Source organism: Diadema setosum, chromosome 5, assembly GCF_964275005.1.
Source record: "Diadema setosum chromosome 5, eeDiaSeto1, whole genome shotgun sequence".
Lineage (NCBI taxonomy): Eukaryota > Metazoa > Echinodermata > Echinoidea > Diadematoida > Diadematidae > Diadema > Diadema setosum.
In genome coordinates, this window is record NC_092689.1 from 13584495 (window position 1) to 13604664 (window position 20170).

At 38.9% G+C, this 20170-nt stretch overlaps 1 protein-coding gene across 1 annotated transcript in view; it reads right to left on the reverse strand.

Moving 5' to 3' along the window:
- Positions 1-275: 275 nt before the first annotated feature.
- Positions 276-20170, reverse strand: part of LOC140229105 (protein CIP2A-like) — a 43487-nt gene continuing 23592 nt past the window's right edge. Inside the window, exons 19-21 of the mRNA XM_072309371.1 lie at positions 19629-19742; positions 15097-15319; positions 276-921 (exon numbers count right to left, since the gene is read on the reverse strand). Of these exons, the coding sequence (XP_072165472.1) occupies positions 769-921; positions 15097-15319; positions 19629-19742 (490 nt within the window). The 3' untranslated portion in view covers positions 276-768. The remainder of the gene's footprint in view (positions 922-15096; positions 15320-19628; positions 19743-20170) is intronic.

Below are 20170 nucleotides of genomic sequence, written 5' to 3' on the forward strand. Positions count from 1 at the left end.
CTTTCTGAAAGAGGTTGGTCCATTGCTCTTTCATAATTCTAGAAAAGTGAATTTTTGTTGAATTTCCTTTATATTTTCTTTGTATTGTTGTCCACTCATACGTCATATCCTCTAGTAGTCTCCTCATCCAGCGGTTTCAACACCAAAACTTTAAAAATTCATAACTTTTGCATCGATTGTCCGATTTTCCTCAAACTTTCACTGATGTGTTCTACTAATGTTGCTGCTTTCACTCAATCCACATTGCTTTTTGGGTTTACCTTCCCTTTAAACACAACTTGATGATGAAAACCAAACATGAAACTATACATGTATTCACACATATACTTCCATGGATAGTTTGGCCTGGAATTCTGTCATGCAAGCAGCAAGCATATCCAACATTGTCCACAGAGGTGGCATGAAGACGTAAGCCTTCCCTTTTCCGTGTCTGAGAGTGCAGTGTACATTGGGTCAGTGTCAACCAGCTTCTCACAATTATACTGCCGGCTCCTCCCCCAGGAAGCAGGGTTCGACACTCACTTCTTTCTCTGGTGTCCTGTTCGGGCCACTAAAATCAGCAAATATCTATAATTTCGGTGGCCTGAAAAAGAAATGCAGTGGCCCAAAATTAATGGAAACACAACAATACATTTTGAATCTAAAGTGTCCAATTGGGCCACCAATAGATGGCCTTTTTCAAAATGTGGTGGCCTGACATCAATTTGTAGTGGTCTGGAGCCACTGGGCTACTGTAATATCAAGGCCTGGGATGCATGTGGGCGGTGATCAGTCTGTTTTCTGCTGGGCGCTCGTGAGGCTGTGTATCATCAGGGTCAGCTGTTGCTGCTTGCTCAGCTCCTGCTTCTGCTGGCTTATGAGGGCGTCCTTCTCCCTGAGGGCGCTCTTCTGCTGCCGGCACTCAGACTCCAGGTTTGATACCTGTGAGGTATACGCGAAAGATGTGACGTAGTTATTGGTACATGAAATGATTTCACATATTGGCAAGAATGATATATGAAACTACATATCGTTGCTGGGGTGACAAGACTAACTTCTCCAAATCAGCCAATCCTAACCCATTCATACAGTGATTGAAGTAAGAGAGAATTAGGAAAGGGAGTTTCCTTGAAAGGGGGAAAAAGAGAATTTAAAGATGAAGGTTACTAGGGCATGCTGTGCAGAAGAATCAATGGAAAAAAATGACCTGAAAAAAACAAACAAACAAACAAACAAACCCAAACCATTAAATTTCTAAATTTTGACTTAGTTCTAAACTGCCAAAATCTTAAAAGTTAAAGATTACTCTCTCAGGTAAGAGAAACTTCAAAAATTTGAGTTGGTCAACCTGAAGACATATTTTTGGCCATTACAGAAAATCCTGATCTGTGACTTTTTTTTTGGGGGGGGGGGGTTTGAGCTGAGCGGTCACATGTGAGCATATAAAACATTATACAAACATGCACACATACACATACATTTTACATACACATGTATGCACATGGATACATTATTTCATTGGTGATACTTGCATACATACTGTACATGTCCATATGTTTGCATGCATGTGGAGTGTGTGATAGAGAGAGGCATGACTTTGAATGCAAACAAATATAAATTATAAACAATTCACAATCATGATGTGACATTAATAACAAAAAGCAGTCATTTTTCTTTTCTCTGTTTAGTTGACACTGTGATTGCACACCGACACAGAACAAAAGTAAGCATTTTTTTTTTAATTGTGACAATGGACTTTGATTGGGAGAAGGGAAAGAATACCTCCAAAAGAGTGCAAATTCATTTTGCTATCGAGATTTTGTCAGAATCTGTTGTATTTCTGTTTCTAAGCAGTAAAAATAAACACATTTCTGGTAAGAAAATAATCAGTGTTTGCCTTAAAGATATACAAGGAAAAGTAGAAATTACGCGGGGCGTAATATATGTCCCCGCCGGAAGTAGCATTTTGTAGCAAAATGTACAATATAGGTCAAAAATCAAGGTCAAAGGTCAAAGAAGTCAAAGGTCAAAATTCTGTGCAGCAGTTTTGAAGCCTTCACCTAGTGCCATCACATAAAGCAAACGGAATCGAAATCGGGTTAGAAATGGCGAAGAAGTAGCATTTTGTAGCCAATGTACAATATAGGTCAAAAATCAAGGTCAAAGGTCAAAATTCTGCGTAGAAGTTTTGAAGCCCTCACCTAGTGTCATCACATAAAGCAAACAGAATCGAAATCGGGTTAGAAATGGTGAAGGAGTAGCATTTTGTAGCAAAATGTACAATACAGGTCAAAAATCAAGGTCAAAGAAGTCAAAGGTCAAAATTCTGTGTAGAAGTTTTGAAGCCCTCACCTAGAGCCATCACATAAAGTAAACGGAATCGAAATCGGGGTAGAAATGGCGAAGGAGTAGCATTTTGTAGCCAATGTACAATATACGTCAAAAATCAAGGTCAAAGGTCAAAATTCTGTGAAGAAGTTTGGAAGCTCTCACCTAGTGCCATCACATAAAGCAAACGGAATCGAAATCGGGTTAGAAATGGCGAAGGAGTAGCATTTTGTAGCAAAATGTAAAATATAGGTCAAAAATCAAGGTCAAAGGTCAAAATTCTGTGTAGAAGTTTGGAAGCCCTCACCTAGTGCCATCACATAAAGCAAACGGAATCGAAATCGGGTTAGAAATGGCGAAGGAGTAGCATTTTGTAGCAAAATGTACAATATAGGTCAAAGGTCAAGGTCAAAGGTCACAACTGAAATTCTGTATAGAGTTTCAAAGCTCCCATGTAGTGCTATCATATAAAGCAAACAGAATCAAAATTGGCTCATAAATGACAGAGAAGTAGCAAATTGAACATTTTGATCACACACGGATGCACACACAGACGGACGGACGCACAGACACACACACGTACGGAGCCCGTTTCATAGTCCCCTGCTCGAACTCGTTTGGCGGGGACAAAAAGACCCAGGGCTCCTTATGATCTCTTTTCATTCCATTATCAGTCTTTTAAAAAAAAAATGGTATCAGAAAGGCAAGTATCAAACTCTGAATGATCGTGTTAGTCGGCAGTCAGTTATGAATGCATATCTTGAATTACCCTATTTTTCTTGGAACACACAAGCAACCTCTCTCTCTTTCTCTCGCCTTACATACAAATACAGTATATGGTGAATTAGCAAGCTTGTTTATCAACTTGCTTTGCTCAATGTTTAATTGGTTGTTTACACCATGTTGCTACATCTCTCGATACAACAAACTATTTCAGCTTCAGATCTCCTCTGAAATGTGTTGCTTTGTACCCTAAGACCTGACAAAAACAAGGGGGCATTACCTTGTAAAAACAAAATCTCCAATAAAAGAATTGATTGCCATGAATCATTATATTGTATATACGGAATTCCTTTGTATGTTTTCATGTACCATATACCCCCCAGGGTTTATGAACATGGACTATTCCAGATATGACTCCATTCTATCTGACCTTGGACAATGTTGCATTATTCGATAGAACGCAGTTTCATTGGTTCTCTGAAAATTAGGGTAATTGCTCAATTCTTCACGAAAGCCCTTTATACAGGATGACATAAATCATGCGATGAAATGTAAGACAAATGTCATGATTACCATTTACTCATTTCATTAGTTACAAGCACTCAACTTTAAGGAGTTGATTCAGAAGATCTGGGAATCTCTTCTTTCTAAATCTGACCAAAATCAACAAATCTTGACAGGCCGTTTTCTATTAATTGTGATGCGAGGTCACATATTCTGTCAGATTGAGTGTGCAAAGGTTATTATTCTCAACACAGAAAATTACTAGAGCAAATATGTCATTATGTTCTCCCCCTTGCCAGGCCATTGTCTGTCTTTCTTTGAAGAGGGCTTTGCCCTAAGCATATCAAACACATATTTGAAGGCTCTGAGGGGGTTGAGTAAACATACTTGCTTCTTATTGTCATTTTTTTTTCTCTCTCTCTCTGAAGACAACTGACAAAAATAAAAATCCCTCACTGCCTTCCAGTAACCCTGGTCCACCCCTTGGATATAAGATAAATGATGAGTGAGATAAAACAAACAAAACAAAACGAGAGACCTTGGGGTCTAGTGGTTACCTAGTGTAGCAGGTTCACCTTCCAAGCAATCTTGCAGACCATAGGTGACCCGCTACGACCAAAGGATCCAAAAGTCGGGGGTGGTTGATTTTCTGAGAATGACATGACATTCCCTACTCTTCCGCTTTAATTTCATATAAATCAGGACTCATAAGAGTACTCGGTTGCGGAGATATCAATGATTTTATGAGAGCATGCTGAGTATTCTAGGAAATCAGCGTTTCAAGAAAACTACCTTCAAAGTTTTCCTTCTGACACAATTGTGATTAAGGGGAGGTAAGACAGTTTGCACCTCTTGACAATAGGAGCTATGGTCCCAGCGAACTCCGCGATGTTCAGTCAAACTTAGCGCCAGCGGTCTACACGCAACCAATCAGTAACCAGGGTGCCACGCATTGACCAACTAGAAATGTCGCTACAGCAACTGGTTATACCCCCGCCAAACAACATTTCATAAGCTTTGGTCAAAACAACATTTCATAAGCTTTGGTCAAAAAACTGAGGAAGTAGTTAAATCCGCAAGATCTTTCCTTGATCTTCTGCCATTAATATGCCGTTACCATGGCAACGTACTTTCGGGTACTGTCGAAAAATGCGTCTTGCACATCTACAACCAAAGGCACACATCTGTACCAAGTTTCATGGAAATTGGGCAAAAACTGAGGAAGTAGTTTGCAACACAAAATTTTCCATCATTTTGGCTCATAATATGTGAGCTGTTACCATGGCAACATACTTTTTGTCACTGTCAAGAAATGTGTCATACTGACCTATATCCTAAGACAAACATTCAATATGAATTCCATGAGAATTGGAAGAACACTGATGAAGCAGTTTTGCCATGAAGCATTTTGCCCTATATTTTACCAATAACATGCCGTTACCATGGCAACGCACTTTTTGCCACTGCGGAAATATGTGTCTTGCACATTAACATATTCAGATGAATATCTGTACCTAATTTCATAAAAATTGATCAAAAACTGTGGGAGGAGTTCGCGACGCAAGATTTGTACCCATTTTTGCCCATAATATGCCGTTACCATGGCAACGTACTTTTGGGTACTGTCAAAAATTACGTCTTGCACATCTACAACCCAAGGCACACATCTGTGCCAAGTTTTATGGGAATCGGTTGAAAACTGAGGAAGTAGTTCGCGACGCAAGATTTGCAACGGACCGACCGCCCGACCGACCGCCCGACTGCCCGACCGCCCGACCGTCCGCTGATTCCTATATACCCCCTTCAAACTTCGTTTGGCGGGGGAATAATAAGATCACTCCCTCATTGCTAGGGGCGGAGTCTATCTGCGGCGCTAAATCCAAATCTTCGCACACGTTTCTGTTTCGTTAAAGTTGGAAAATCATGGCCCAGAAAAATGCTAATTTCTTGCCTTTCCCTTGATCACTTAGCTTCGAAATTTCAGCAGATGATAGATGAAACATTAGACCAAATTATGCTTAAAGAAGATTTTAATGATCTGACTACAAACTTGATTTTCTGGGCTCAGCCATCAGCGACTTATGGATCCTTTTACTTCAGAACACAGCAAACTGGAGGGGGAGGGCTTTGAGGGCCTTCAGGGGGGATATTCTATCGCACTGACCATAATACCGTTTGTAAACACAATTGCCCATGTATTTTCAAAGAGAAGCTAAAAATGTGAAAACTGCCCCCTCGCTCAGCCTACTAGCCCCCATCCCCCTTCCCCCCCCAAAAAAAAATACCCAAACAAACAAACAAGCAAGCAAACAAACAAACAAACAAACTTGAGAGTACACTTATATATTTACTGAGAGTTTTCTGGTCAAATACAGAGGCTGTTTGTTCATTTTTTTAGATTCTCTAATTTGGGGGTTCTCAGGTCCCCTTGGGTCCCAAGGGGGATGGGGTGGGGGCATGATGCCCATCAGTACAAATATGTATTCTATCACCCTAGCAATATTGGCTGCCAAATGACAAATATTGTCATAATTTTAAGAAGATGAACATCTAAAAAAATTGAGCCCCGCCAACAGGACCCTTCCCTGGACCTGTCAGTCACCAATCTATGTACTCATAGCACTAATGTAGCTCGTGACTTTTGGTGCTAGAGGAAACATATAAAGATGTCTCGAATTTTGTGACTTTAGCGAGCTCACCGATGTTCAGGAAGTCAGAGACTTATGAAAAATTTGCCTCTTGTAGCATAAAATACACTGCATATCGTCTCATAGGGACTCACTCAACATTTTTCTAGGAGAGGGAAAGACTTATTTCTCAATCCGTCATTATAGACTTCATCATGAAAACAAAGGTAGCAAAATTACTTGCCAGTCCCAATTTGCAAAATATCATGCTTCTGATTTAAACAGACACTCAGCAAAAAAAAAAGGAAAGTAAACACTTTTCAAGCTCATATTTTCCATAAAATATTTGACTAAATATTGATGTTTTATATGCCATGTTAAAAGTAATCTAATTTGGCTATCAACCTGGTAGTTCACTTAAAATGAAAACTTTGCACATCAGTGAACACATGCGTATTTCTCTTCCAAGGCACAAACGTAAAAAATTGCAAAAATGGACAATTTCAGATTCATGTATATATGCTCTTCCGTATAACAATGAGAACAAAAGACAAATTTAAAACATTAAGAAACACAAACCAATTTGCAAAAAATCACCCACTGATTTCTATACTGTCTTTGTAGCCCCAAAAGATAAAGAAAGGCAAAAAATAATTGAGAAAATGAAGAATCTTCTCTTAAATCCAAATTCTAATGACATTACAAAAGGGGCAATATTAACAAAATGGTAGAAATTTGAAATATGTGACACTGCACCTCAAAACAAACAAAAATTCGCCAGACATGGATTTTTAGTTAAGACCATATTCTGAAAGAGCAGACTTTAAGCTTTAAAATGATGTATAACTCAAATCAAATGGACTCCCCTAACCTATCTAAATATTGGATAGAAAGCACAAACTCAGGAAAAGTGTGAACTGAGAAAAGAGGCTCTGAAGTACAGTGTCTATTCAAGCGTTTAATCTTTACCAAACAGTGCTGGCTGTGCGATGAATGGGACAAAAAAACATGAAGTAAACCACCAGAGTAACAACAATGAAGAGATTATCAGATTAGACTGAAATTAAGCCTGCCTCATTAACACATTCTGTCCATAAGTAATGCCAACTTTCAAAGCAGTAGCACTATTCTTTCAAAAGTTGTTAGAGTTGAAAGTGAAGAGTGTGGACAAGGTTTTTCAGAAATGAAAAAGGGAACTCTAAAAACACACCTAATCACACTATTCTACCAAAAATGTTCAAGATAAAGTGCTAAAAAACACACTTTCCTGCCCGTTTTATGATACCAAATTTTAGCATAATGTAAAAGAAGACCTGCTCTTTCAGAAAATATGAAAAACTCAAGTTCGGCTGGGTTGACCCATTTCACTTATTTTCAGTCCTCACGCACAATCAATGTGTGCGACTTTATGTTCGTTTTGAGGTGCACGGTCACATATTATTTCAAATTAAGAAAATTGAAAATAATATTTGCTTCTTGAATTTGTCTCAGTAATTCTAAAATTCCTAAATTAAAAGAATGAAATACAGAAATTCCGTCAATTTTATTACCTTTGCGGCTTACTTCGTATGTCTTTAGAATTTGAGCAGACAAAAAAAAAACCCTCTTATTTCCCCCTTTAGTTTCCCAATTTAATTTTGTTTGAGGATATAAAGAGATACAAGGGAGCAAAAACTTATTTTGTGCTATTCATTCATGTCTCTCATTGTGTTATACCCCATTTAGAGTCCCCCTGTCTAGGAGGACCTCTGGAGGACATGCTAGATGAAAACTAGCAATTTTTTATACAAACTCAGTGGGTGGTAAGAGACACCCCCGTTTAGAGTCCCCCTTTTGTCTAGAGTGAAGTCCATATACATTTGTATGGAAACCGGTGGAAGGGCATTTTTTTCACCACAAACAGTGCTGGTCACTGGAAGTGTGTGCTGTGCTCACTCTAGTCTGTTTTTCAGACCGTTTTCTTGTGCTAATTTCCTTTTCAGAATATCAACGCCTTCTAACAACAAAAGAAGTAGCAGGTTCAGCTGACGGGCCTTAGCCGTTGGCAAAAGCAGCAACTTCATTAAGGGCGGAGATGAAATCTGCGGAGGGGGCGTTTTGTATTAAAAAGGAGTATAGTTGGCAAAGGGTCTGAAACCAGACTATGTTCACGCCGTGTTTGTGCCGAGACCGTTAGAGTCCCCTTGTCTGGCATGAACACAGCACAACCTCCGTGTTTGGTGGGACTCTAAACGGGGTATTAGACTGATCTTTTGTTATCAATGCTACCACAAAGGGCATTTGCAAATGAATGACAAAATGTCAAAGTTTAACTTTTGTGGCTTGGAAGACAAAAACAAATGTGTTCACTCATGTGTAAAATTTGTATCAACCCACTGGGTTGATTTGATAGCCAATTGAATAACCTTTAATATATGACCTAAGATTACTATGATGATAAGAATTGCCCAATTTCTCTTTCAGCAAGAGATATACTGTAACTTATGCTTGCATAAATGTATGCACTAAATAGTTGGTTTATTTTCATTTTGCATTGTGTCAGGGGAAAAAAAGATGAATATTTGAATAAATCATTTATTTGTTTTAACTGTCAGATTCAAATTATACTGTGCTAAATTAATTAATTCAATTGACCTTGTATTTCATTTATGTATGAAAAGAAATTCAGAAATAAAATCAAAATCAAATCAAATCAAGACTTTTACCCAAATCTTCTAGGAAAAAAATGTAATGGAAAAGTGTTTACTTTCTCTTTTGCTGAGTGTATTTGGTGTATACAGTAGAACAGAAGGGTTTCCTTTTGCATTTTAGAAGAGGATGACTAGTCTGGCAAACACTTGACATCGTGCACACATTGATCTGCAAATAATGTACCAATGCACCCCATAACCTGCATGGAATAAAGCAGAAGTATTACCTGCCGTACAGTTCCATATATCACAGTATAGTGGCCCAATATGAAGAAGATATAAAGAGAATTTCATACATTACTATACCCCTATCTTTCATTTCTTTAGCAAAATGAAAGACAACGACTTCAATACCTACTTCCAAAGGCAGGGGAAATAATATTACCCTTAACATATGCCTGTAAAACAGGTCCAAAAATAAGCACTTTCAACAAAAGGTGAAATCTCGTGGAATCACCTCTATTTTTTTTTTTTTTTTACATTATCAGGGTGCTACATAACTTTATATTTACCACTTGCCCGGCCGGGCAAGCAGATTTCAAATTGTTGCAGAACGCTTGCCCGAACGTGAATTTTACTTGCCCAAAATGAGAGTTCAAAAGATATAAGAAAGTGATGTACAGAAAATCACTTGTGAGTCCAGGGCTTGATAAAACACAACCACTTGAATAAACAGCACATGTTGGTTCGCACGTTAACACACATTAGAGTAACAAACTTGGTTTGATTGAGTGTTGGTGTTGCACTGCATTGGGACTTCTTCATAAAAGTTGCTGAAATGAAATGCCTTGCATCACTACATATTCATCATCTTTTGGCTTCTGTGTGGTTTATTTCATGTGTTTGAAGCCCAGGGGGAAAAATTTAACAAAAGGTGGCTTCAAAACTTTTTGTTTGCCCAGTTCGGGCAAGCATTTTTCCTCACTGTTTCAAAACACTTGCCTGACTTTGATTTTCACTTACCCCAGGCAATCGGGCAAGCACTTATGTAGCACCCTGATTATATCACTGTGACATCACACTATTGTTGAAGCCTTCCTATTCCTAAATGATGGCACGGAGATTACACAACTTCAGCTCCTCCCAAACATCCTCAAATTTCACAGGTGTGTTCCTGTGGTGCGGCATTCACTGGGTACATATAGATATATATATCTGTCTGGGGCTAATTCTCTTTTACATGTATCACACTTGTTTGCTTGGTGTTGTTGGTTATCTTCCCCAGGTGTTAGGTGTTATTTCTATTCTCTAAAGATCAACCCTGGAGGTGGAAATAATCACCTCACTGGACAAGACAAGGGACTAAAGATTAACCCTAATCAGGCCGGGCCTTTTTGGCTATGCTAAAACCGGAGGGGGGCGGATCCCCCCCCACCCCCCCCCCCCCCCCCCCGAGATCTCCGCCATCGGTGGTGCGATCGCAACGAAATTTGGCATGCTTGACACCCACGTCATAATCTACAAGACTGCGTCATAAAATTTTTTGAAACTATCAATTTCTAATTTTAATTAATTAATTATGCAAATTAAGCTCAAGATCATATTTTAGCCTAATTAAAAGCATTGAGAGTCTACTTTTTGGTCTGTAAATCTGTTTCAGCATATTCAACATTAGTACATCACAAAAACTTCCAAAACTCCTTTCAATTCTTATGTATTTTATTGTTTTCAGAATTTCTTATGTATTTCTTTGTTTTTTCTTTGTTTTTTTTATTGGAAATTGTCACTGACCACTTTTCTACCATAATCAGAATAAAATTAATCAATGAAAATGATTAATTGTAAAAATAATCCGGTTTTTACGACTTTCATGACAGAGCACTGTTTTCCATAGGAAATGTACACAAAATCACAAAATTGTGCCCGTTTTGAGGCAACATGCCATTACAAAAATGGGCGTGGCTTCGAAAAAGTATGCGCGGATGTTGCGAATTTGGTCTCAAAAGTTGCGCGAGGCTTGAACAAAGAAAGTCAAGAAGCCTCGCGACGAGGCCTTCTCGCGTTACAAAATTAAAGCGCGAAACCGCGAGGGGGGGGGGCGGATTCCGCTCCCCGGCCCTTTTAGGGTTAAGATATCATTCTGTGACCTGCTGGACCCATGCTGACTTGTCTACTTTGACCACACCACACATTACAACAAACATTGAGAGAGTGGGTTTCCAGACCAAGAACATCCCTATGTTCATATTGTCAATGACAGCTACTTTGCATGAGGTTCTCATATAACTTCAAGTGACAAACCACAGCATGTGGGCTTACATTTTTCACAGATTTGTCAAATTCTCTGATGTATTTCTTTTCTTTTGTTACTTTAATTCTAGGAACATTCCCTTTTTTAAGGCACATTCTCTATGAACGCAGGGCAAATGTGACCCTGCATCACAAAACCACCAAAAAGTCACCAGCCATGGATTTTCAGTTAATCCGTTGAGGACAAGTCCCGAGTATACTCGGGCAAGTGTCAATGGGAAATGCGTGTTGTAGCAAAATCAGCCCGTCCTCAACTGGTTAAGGGTAGATTCTGAAAGAGCAGACTCTAAGCTTTAGAATGATATATAACTCAATACAAATGGAGTTTCCTTAAGAAAAGAGGCTTTGAAATTCAGGTTCTATTCAAGTGTTTAATCCTCACCAAGCTGTGCTGGGCACAATGAACGGGAAAAAAACAACAACAACAACAAAAAAAAGGGTATAAAACTCCACAGTAACTAAAATGAAGGGACTATCAGACTAAGCTGACATTTTGTGCACTCTATAAGCACATGCTTTTTATTACTGACTAACTTTCAAAGCAATACCATCATAAATTCTAAAGTTCTCAGAGTTGAAAATGAAGGGTGTGCAGAGGGTTTTAAGAAATGAAAGTGGCCATTAGAACATGCGTAATCAAACTACTTTACAATAAAGCGTTATAAAATTGTAGAACAACTGCAAAAATCACAATTATCCAGTCATTTCAGTCTTTCAGAAATTTTAAGAAACTAAAGATTAAATAGGCTGACCCACTTCACCTAGTTTGAGTCCTCATGTAAAATCCCACGTCTTGTGAAGCACCGTCACCAATACATATCATATTGTGTAAATTTGGCATGTCTGCATGTCTCACATAAATCATCACTTGACAATCTAGAACCATTTTATGGTACAAGAAGTCATTTTTATACACATACATGTCAAAATAAATCGTGGGCAAACATCAGGAAACTACACTGATCAAAGAGATATAATGTACTTGTTTTCGATGAAGCTTCATTAATGTAGTCCAGAAACAACTACTTGGATTTCTAGCCCCGAAGTAATTCAATACTTTGTACACTTTTGACTTTGAACTATGACAACGTAAAGATCATAATATTCTGCTTGTAAACCTGTCTTATTCCTGCATTAGCACTTGACACTAGAGAAATGACATGATGTTTTGGGTCATTTCAAAATGAAATCATCAACTGACAAACAGCGCCTCCAAAAATACTGAACTATGCTGAAAGCATTTTAATTTAGTGTCTTATCTGTACGGAATGACGTGACTATGGACCCAACAATTGCTTCAGAGAGTAAACCATCAAAAACAAAAGGATTGTTAGTGAATATATCAACGTAGATTTTGATTCATCCAAGTAGTATGCTGAAATAGTGAATATCTATTTGACTGGACTTACTTGTGAAAATCACAGAGAGAACAGTTTCGTGACTCATCTGAGTTACTTCTTCAGCTCTGTCTGGTTGGCCAGCATTCATCCGTGATGGGTGAATGGGCGATGTTACTGCCTTTATTGTCTGTGCGTCAAGGAATTTTCTGGATCACCAACTTGTATGTTGGTGAAAGGTTGTGTCGGAGTCCCCCTCCCCTGCTCGCCAGCCAGCCAGAACTGAAGAAGTGACTCGGACGAGTCACAGAACTGTTCTCTCCGGGATTTTCACAAGTAAGTCCAGTCAAACTGATTTGATTTTCACTCTTTTGTAATAGTGCCAGTAAACTTTCAATGAACCTGTGTGAGCAAGCTTGCAATCACTCTCCAAACCTATAGCATTGACTTTACATTGTACAACACTTAACAAAGATTCTAGCTACAACATGTATCTGACTGGTCTATTGTGAATCATGTGACATGCAGTTAAAGCACCACTGCTGGCTGCACTGCTGGGCCATGCAATTTTGTTTAAAGCAAAAATGGATAGAACACAGCGAACATCACCAATGTACATTGACTCCCATGTGAAACTCTTGGTAGCTCTTGCATCATTGCATGCCCCTGACATTGCAATAAACATACCTGTGCTGCACACACTCAATCAGTTACAAGCGCATTCAGTCACTGACGATACTGTCAACGACTGATTTTATTGTGCCACACATTGTTTTTCACACACACAAAAAAAAAATGGTTGCCATTCTTCTACTAGTAATTCATGAATCAGTGTGGACCCCATCTGTAAACATCTGAGGTGTTGTATAAAACAGTGTATGATAGTCTTTGCTCATGGAACGGAACAAGATTTTGCATTTGATGAAAGATGAGGGACACACTATTCAACTCAGCTTCGACTCTGCTTCGTCTCGTTGAATACAACGCCTTTACCTTTCACTTTGTGCAGAATCTTGTACCTTCGCACTTGTGATGATTCACAATTTGTATAATACGTAGATGAAGGAATCAGGAACAGCTAGGAGATGAGGCAAATTTGATGGGGGAGAAGGGAAAGGAAGAGGTAAGGAAGAAGGGAGAAGATATGGGCAGAAGAGGGGTAGTGGAAGGGAAGGAGAAATGTGATCATATGGAGATGGCAGAAGAAGCTGTGATTCTAAAGTGGAAGTGAAAGGTCCACCAATGCCAGGGGCCTGTTTCACAAAGATTGAACGTAAATGGAAATCAATCGCTAATCTTTGCATTTTATAAACAACTTTGCGATTGATCACAAGTAACGCTCAATCTATTAAAAGTTGATTTTTCTTGAAATCAAGCTTACGTGTCTCTATGGAACATGACCTAAGCTCAACATTGAACTTACGCTTGATTCAACAAGTTTCGCTCAATAAATAGAGCGTAAGATCAATCACAACTCTTTATGAAACAGGCCCTAGAGGGCTTACTGGAGGTAGAAGAGAGAAGGGGGTTGAGAATAGAACATGTTAGCGGCAGGATAAATGGAAAGAAGAAAGGGCAGAGCAACAGAGGGAAGGGAAATGACACAGACATATAAAGAAGCATATGAAACTGTGAAGAAATAGCTTGGAGGTTGAAAGAAATTGTTTTGTTGTTCTTGTTGCCGTCATTGTGGTCATCATTGTTGTTGTTGTTGTAGTACAGAGAAAGGAGCAGAGGAGGTGATGGAGATAAAGGAAGAAAATTGATGATGGGAAGGCAGAAAAGGAGGAGACGAAAGGACGGGAAATGTTCTGGGAGATGGAACATGCCAATGAAGATATTTAATTCTCCCTATCACATATAACTGTAAAAATTCAAGTTGTGGCGGCGCTACACGTATTTCAATTCCTACACAATGAGTCAACAATGCTATGCCAGTGCACAGTGCGAGCTATATTTGATCATACACAAAATACACAGAGCACTATCTCTATTTCAAAAGTGCAATAGTTTTGTAGATTTTCTGAGCAACTATTACGTGTTGGGATATCAACAGCAAGCACTGAAAAATGAATTTCTATTTTGAAGTGACAATGTTTTAATCGAAATAACACGAGAAAAATTAGATATGATTACCACCATATACACCCTGCCCGTGCCTGCTGCACAGTAAATTCTGCATTATCAGAAGTGCACAAATGAATCCCAAAGTTTGACCCACTTGACCTCCGGGAGTTGTGCGCGGGTGCATAAGATTACCTCATTAATTTGAACGTGGCATACGGTCAATGTACAGACAGGACCACTACCGACCACATATTTATATTTATAGGCAATCCATCGAATGAGCGCACAGACCAGACCACTCGCGACCACATATTTACAGTGATATGCGACCCACAGAACTAGTGCGCAGACCGCACCACTAGCGGCCACATATTCCTATTTATATGCGATCCATCGAATCAGAAAGGGGGGGTGGCAGTTATGTGCAGAGGGGTAAGAACACACAAAAGATGATGAGAAGAAGTGGAAAAAAGCACTGAGAACGGAAGAGAAGAGAAGGAAGGAATGGAGCAGTGGAAGATGATCAGTTTGGAATTAACAAAGCCCATTGGGATTGACTTTTGATTTCAGACAAAGGTTTGCGATGCTCACCTGCTGAGAGAGCTTCTTCTTGGCCTGCTCCGCCTTAGACAGCTCCCCTCTCAGCTTGTCGATGGCCGCCTCCAGGTCCTCCCTCTCCCTCTCCGTCTTGCTCAGGGTGCGGCTTGTCTCGGCCAGCTCCTCCTGCGTGCTGCCGAGCTGCACCTCCGTCTGCTTCAGCTGCTTCGCCGTCGCCTTGTGCTGGCGCTCCAACTCGTCCAGGTGCGCCAACGTTCTGAGCGTTCAAGGACAAAAAAAGCGAGACGTCCTCATGGTGTCCTTGGACGCCCATGTTTCTTTCTTGGTCCATTTGAGTCTAATTCCAAACATACATTAACACTACACTGACCCGTTTCTTCTTTGTTTACATCAACCACATGTTGACATGTTTATGAAAGTAACAGTGGATGAGGGATGGAGGTAAACTGAACTATCAGAAGAAAAATAAGATTCAGGAGTGAGAGTCCATATATCTTAAAACAAACTAGCAGTTATAGTCATGGATAAAGTGTCACTTTGTTACCGGTTGTGTTCAGAATTCTCTTTTTAGAAATGACATCACTAGTATCATTACAAAAGGGGCAATGCAGCTACACAGGAGAGTAAATAGAATCACGTCAAGATGTCTAGAGATATCTTAAAACTGAAAGAAACTACAGGGAAATCCCATTACAACAACGTTGTCGAGACCACAGTATTTACCATGTTATACTACCTTGCTGTAAACATACAAAAAAAAAGAGATCTGCTATGTACAGTACTGGAACATTGGTACTACTTATTGAAGTCACCATGTTAAAAGCAATATCTCGCTGTTAGCAAGCTCAATATACAGTCAAACTCGGATACCTTGACGTCGGATAAGCCGAATATCACTTACCTCGGGGGCAAAATGAAAGTCCCGATTGTTCCGATGGAGTTTTCGTGTATTAAAATTCGCGTAGCTCGAAAAATATAACTCGAAGTTCGGTTACCTCGAAGGGAAATCTAATGTCCCGATCTTAATTAACTTATTGTTTTTCCCAGCATGTTGCTCGAATCGAAATTGCAAACATCACTCAGCATCTCCGATTAAGCGCGCGTGGACAGCGAAGACATGTCACAAATGTTTTCACACTCGATTGTAAATATTCTGAGACCCAGAACAATCGCGCGCACAAGAAGAAATACCCGCTACACAGCTGACAAGGAAAATCCCCAACACCTACCAACACACGTACATGGTATGCACATAGCACCCGTGCCAATGGAGTGCTTTACGATAGCACTACGCGCTGCCCCATTATTTGCTTTTCTTTAACCTTGCACTGTGTTTTGATTTTTGATCGAGACAGTCATACCGTGCGCGTAGATTTCTCAACCGTCGGGGCGCACCTGCTTACGTTGGCAGTTATATCTTTGCCATTAATCACGCTCCACTGTCAAAACATCAATCTCCCTCGTAGTGCCTTTTTTTAAACTATTTTTTTTTTTTGCCTTTCACGAAGTTTACTTCCCCGAGAACGCAAGCACTGAAACTTTTTTTTTTTTTTCCAGCAATGCGATTATGAAAATCTGGAAGTATAGGCCGATCACAATGAAGAATAGAATACACAGGGCTCGGCACTAAGTTTTATCGGGCCACCAATATCATTGATTTTTATTTTCTGGTGGTCGAAAGTAAAATCTGGTAACAAAAAAAAAAAATCGGGAAAAACATTAGAAAAACTAAATTGGTCCTACCAAACATAGACAAATTAATATTAAGCATTATTGAAGTGATACAGATGCCCATGTCTAAAACAAATGAATAGAAAATTCAATCATCTTACTCTGTGTTTAAAGATTTGACAAATAGGCGTAGAGATTATTTAAAAAGTTGATGCCCATTATATTGAGGAGGTCAAAACTTACGTTTGAAATGAGAAAATGGGAGCATTTGCTGACATTTGTTAGCATCCGACATTTGTTTTAGCATTGTAAAAAGCCGAAAGTTACCGTTATTCATTTCTAAATGTAAAAGCAAACAACCGACATTCATTTTAGAATCTTACGGAGCTGAATACTATCCTAATCCATTTCCAAACGTGAAAGCAAACATCCGCTATTTGTTTTAGCATCTAACTGAGCGGATTAATACCATTAATCATTTCCAAATGTTAAAGCAACAATCTGTTATTTATTTTTGCATCGTACGGAGCAGAATATTACCGTTATTCATTTCAAACATCCGACATTTATTTCATTATCGAACGGAGCCGAATGTTACTGCTGTCCACTTCAGAAAGTGAAATGAATCATCTGACAATTATTTTATTATCGCACGGAGCCGAATGCTACTGTTTTTCATTTTTGAACGTCAAGGCAGACATCAGACATTTTGGACCATGAAACGTATAGCTGAATGTTACTGATATTTATTTCGAAATGTACCGTAGCAAATATCCAATATTTTTTTTATCATCGTATGGGGCAGAATGTTACTGCTGTTCACTTCCAAACATGCCAAACGTAAAAGCAATCATTCGACACATATTTTAGCATCTTCCGGAGCTGAATGCTATTGACATTTACTTTCGAACGTAAAAGCACATATCCGGCATTTATTTTATCAGCGTACGGAGTTGAATATTATTGTTATTCACTTCAGAACATCAAAGCAAACATTCGACATTTATTTTAGCATCTTCCGGAGCTAAATGTTATTCCAATTTACTTTCGAACGTAAAAGCAAACATCCAGCATTTATTTCATCATTGTCAGGAGTTGAATATTATTGTTACTCTTTTCCGAACGTCAAAGCAAACATCAAACATTAATTTTACCATTAAACGCAGCTGAATGTTACTGTTATTCATTTCGAAATTTAAAAGCAAACATCAGACAGTTATTTTAGCATCATTTGGACATGATGGAGCAGAATATTACTGCTATTTTCTTCCGAACATAAAAACGATTATCTGACATCTATTTTAGCATCTTCCGGAGCCGAATGCTATTGCTATTTACTTTCGAAAGTATAAGGAAACATCCGACATTCATTTAACCATCGTACGGAGTTGAATGTTATTGTTTTTCATTTCCGAACGTCATAGCAAAAATTTGACATTTATTTCAGCGTCTTCCGGAGCCGAATGTTATCCTTATTCATTTCCGAACGCAAAATCAAATATCTAATATTAGTTTTAGCACCATACAGAGCTGAGTCTTATCGTTATTCATTTCCAAAAGTATGAGCAAACATCCGACATTTATTTAACCATCGTACGAAGTTGAATGTTATTGTTTTTCATTTCCGAACGTCATAGCAAAAATTCGACATTTATTTCAGCGTCTTCCGGAGCCGAATGTTATCCTTATTCATTTCCGAACGCAAAATCAAATATCTAACATTAGTTTTAGCACCATACGGAGCTGAGTCTTATCGTTATTCATTTCCAAAAGTATGAGCAAACATCCGACATTTATTTTAGTTTCATACCGAGTCGAATATTACCGTCATTCATTTCCACAATTAAACGCAAACCCCTGACATTTATTTTAGCATCTTACGTAGCCGATTGTTACCGCTGTTCATTTTCAAAAGTAAAGGCAAACATCCAATTTTTTTTTTTTTTTTTTTTTTTTTTTTTTTTGGTGGCGCGATCGGGCCACCAAAATCTTTTTTCTGAAATTTTGATTTCATTTCCGATTTTCACTCAATTCATTCATATAAAAGTTGATTCAATTCAAATTGACAAGCATGCAAACAATCAGTAGGCACTATAACAGACACCATGTTGAACATCGATAAACGTCGAACATCGTTACACATCGGATAAGTCGAAGAAAATTCGACGTACGCGTACCTCGAAATTCGCGTACGTCAAACCATTTTCTTCAGTCCCGACGAATTCGAGGTATCCGAGTTTGACTGTAGTACAGTTTCCTTGTATTCATTTGTCAGCTGAACAAAAAGAGGAGATCAGGCGTAAAACAAAGCAGTTGCTCCTTGTTCAATAATGCTTAGTGCCATCTTCAAATAAGATGTTGTTGAAGATGACATGATAAGTAACAGAGGAACAGAGCTTATAAAGAGGACCTAATAAAAGGTGGGACCCACCTTTTACTAGGACCACTTTGTTTTGCTTTGTTTTTGGATATTTCAGCCATTTCACAAACAATATTCATCACGTAAACTTTTAATTCCTCTTAGAATTGTATGTTCTTCAATATTTCATATAAGTGGTTTATATTTCACAATAAGTTAGGGAAGCCTATTAAAATCCCCACCTCTACCAAAACTATACTAGCCTTTTATTACCACATTGCACTCACTGAGCTCAGACAGATTTCACAATGAGGTTACACCTACACCAACGCTGCACACTGACACTGGTCCAACAGTCCCTGACAAGTAAAAATCAATGTCTGACTCATGTCTGACTTTTTCAGGAATGAACCAGTCGAGTATGGAAAAACTGGGTACCTACTGGTCTGACAGACAGGTCGGACCAGTAAAAAATAACAAATAAAAAATGGGTTAGTGTGCAGCCCTGCCTACATGCCAACAAAAGTGGACTTACGTCTCATGCTTCTGCTTGAGGGCTTCGCTGTGTTTGGTGAGCACCTCATGAAGCTCCAGGAGGCTGGCATGTTCCTGTTTCTTGTCTTCCAAACAGTTCTGAACGGCCTCCAACCTGGACGGAGTGACAGACACATGACTCTGTGGTTACAATCACATCTGCTTGCCTTTCTGTTAAAAAGTTTGAACTCAAGAATTTTGAACATTGAATAAAAAACAAACAAACAAAGAAACAATGGAAAAATGATTCAACCAGGGACTAAAGCAGTAATATGCACACTATGTAAGACTATGAGTTACCAGCACTAAGTATTCATCATTTCAGTGAGACATTCAGAGTAACATGCAATATGTGAACCCCCACCCCCCCCCCCCACACACACACACAAATAAATTTTGTATTACTTCTGTCAGAGTATAATCACAAGTTTCTCGCACTATATTATATCATAACTATCTATTGCCCTCTGTGTTGGGTGTGTACCAAAATATTACAGTGGATTTGATAATAGGGGCTGGTGTAAAACAGCACCTGGCACATTT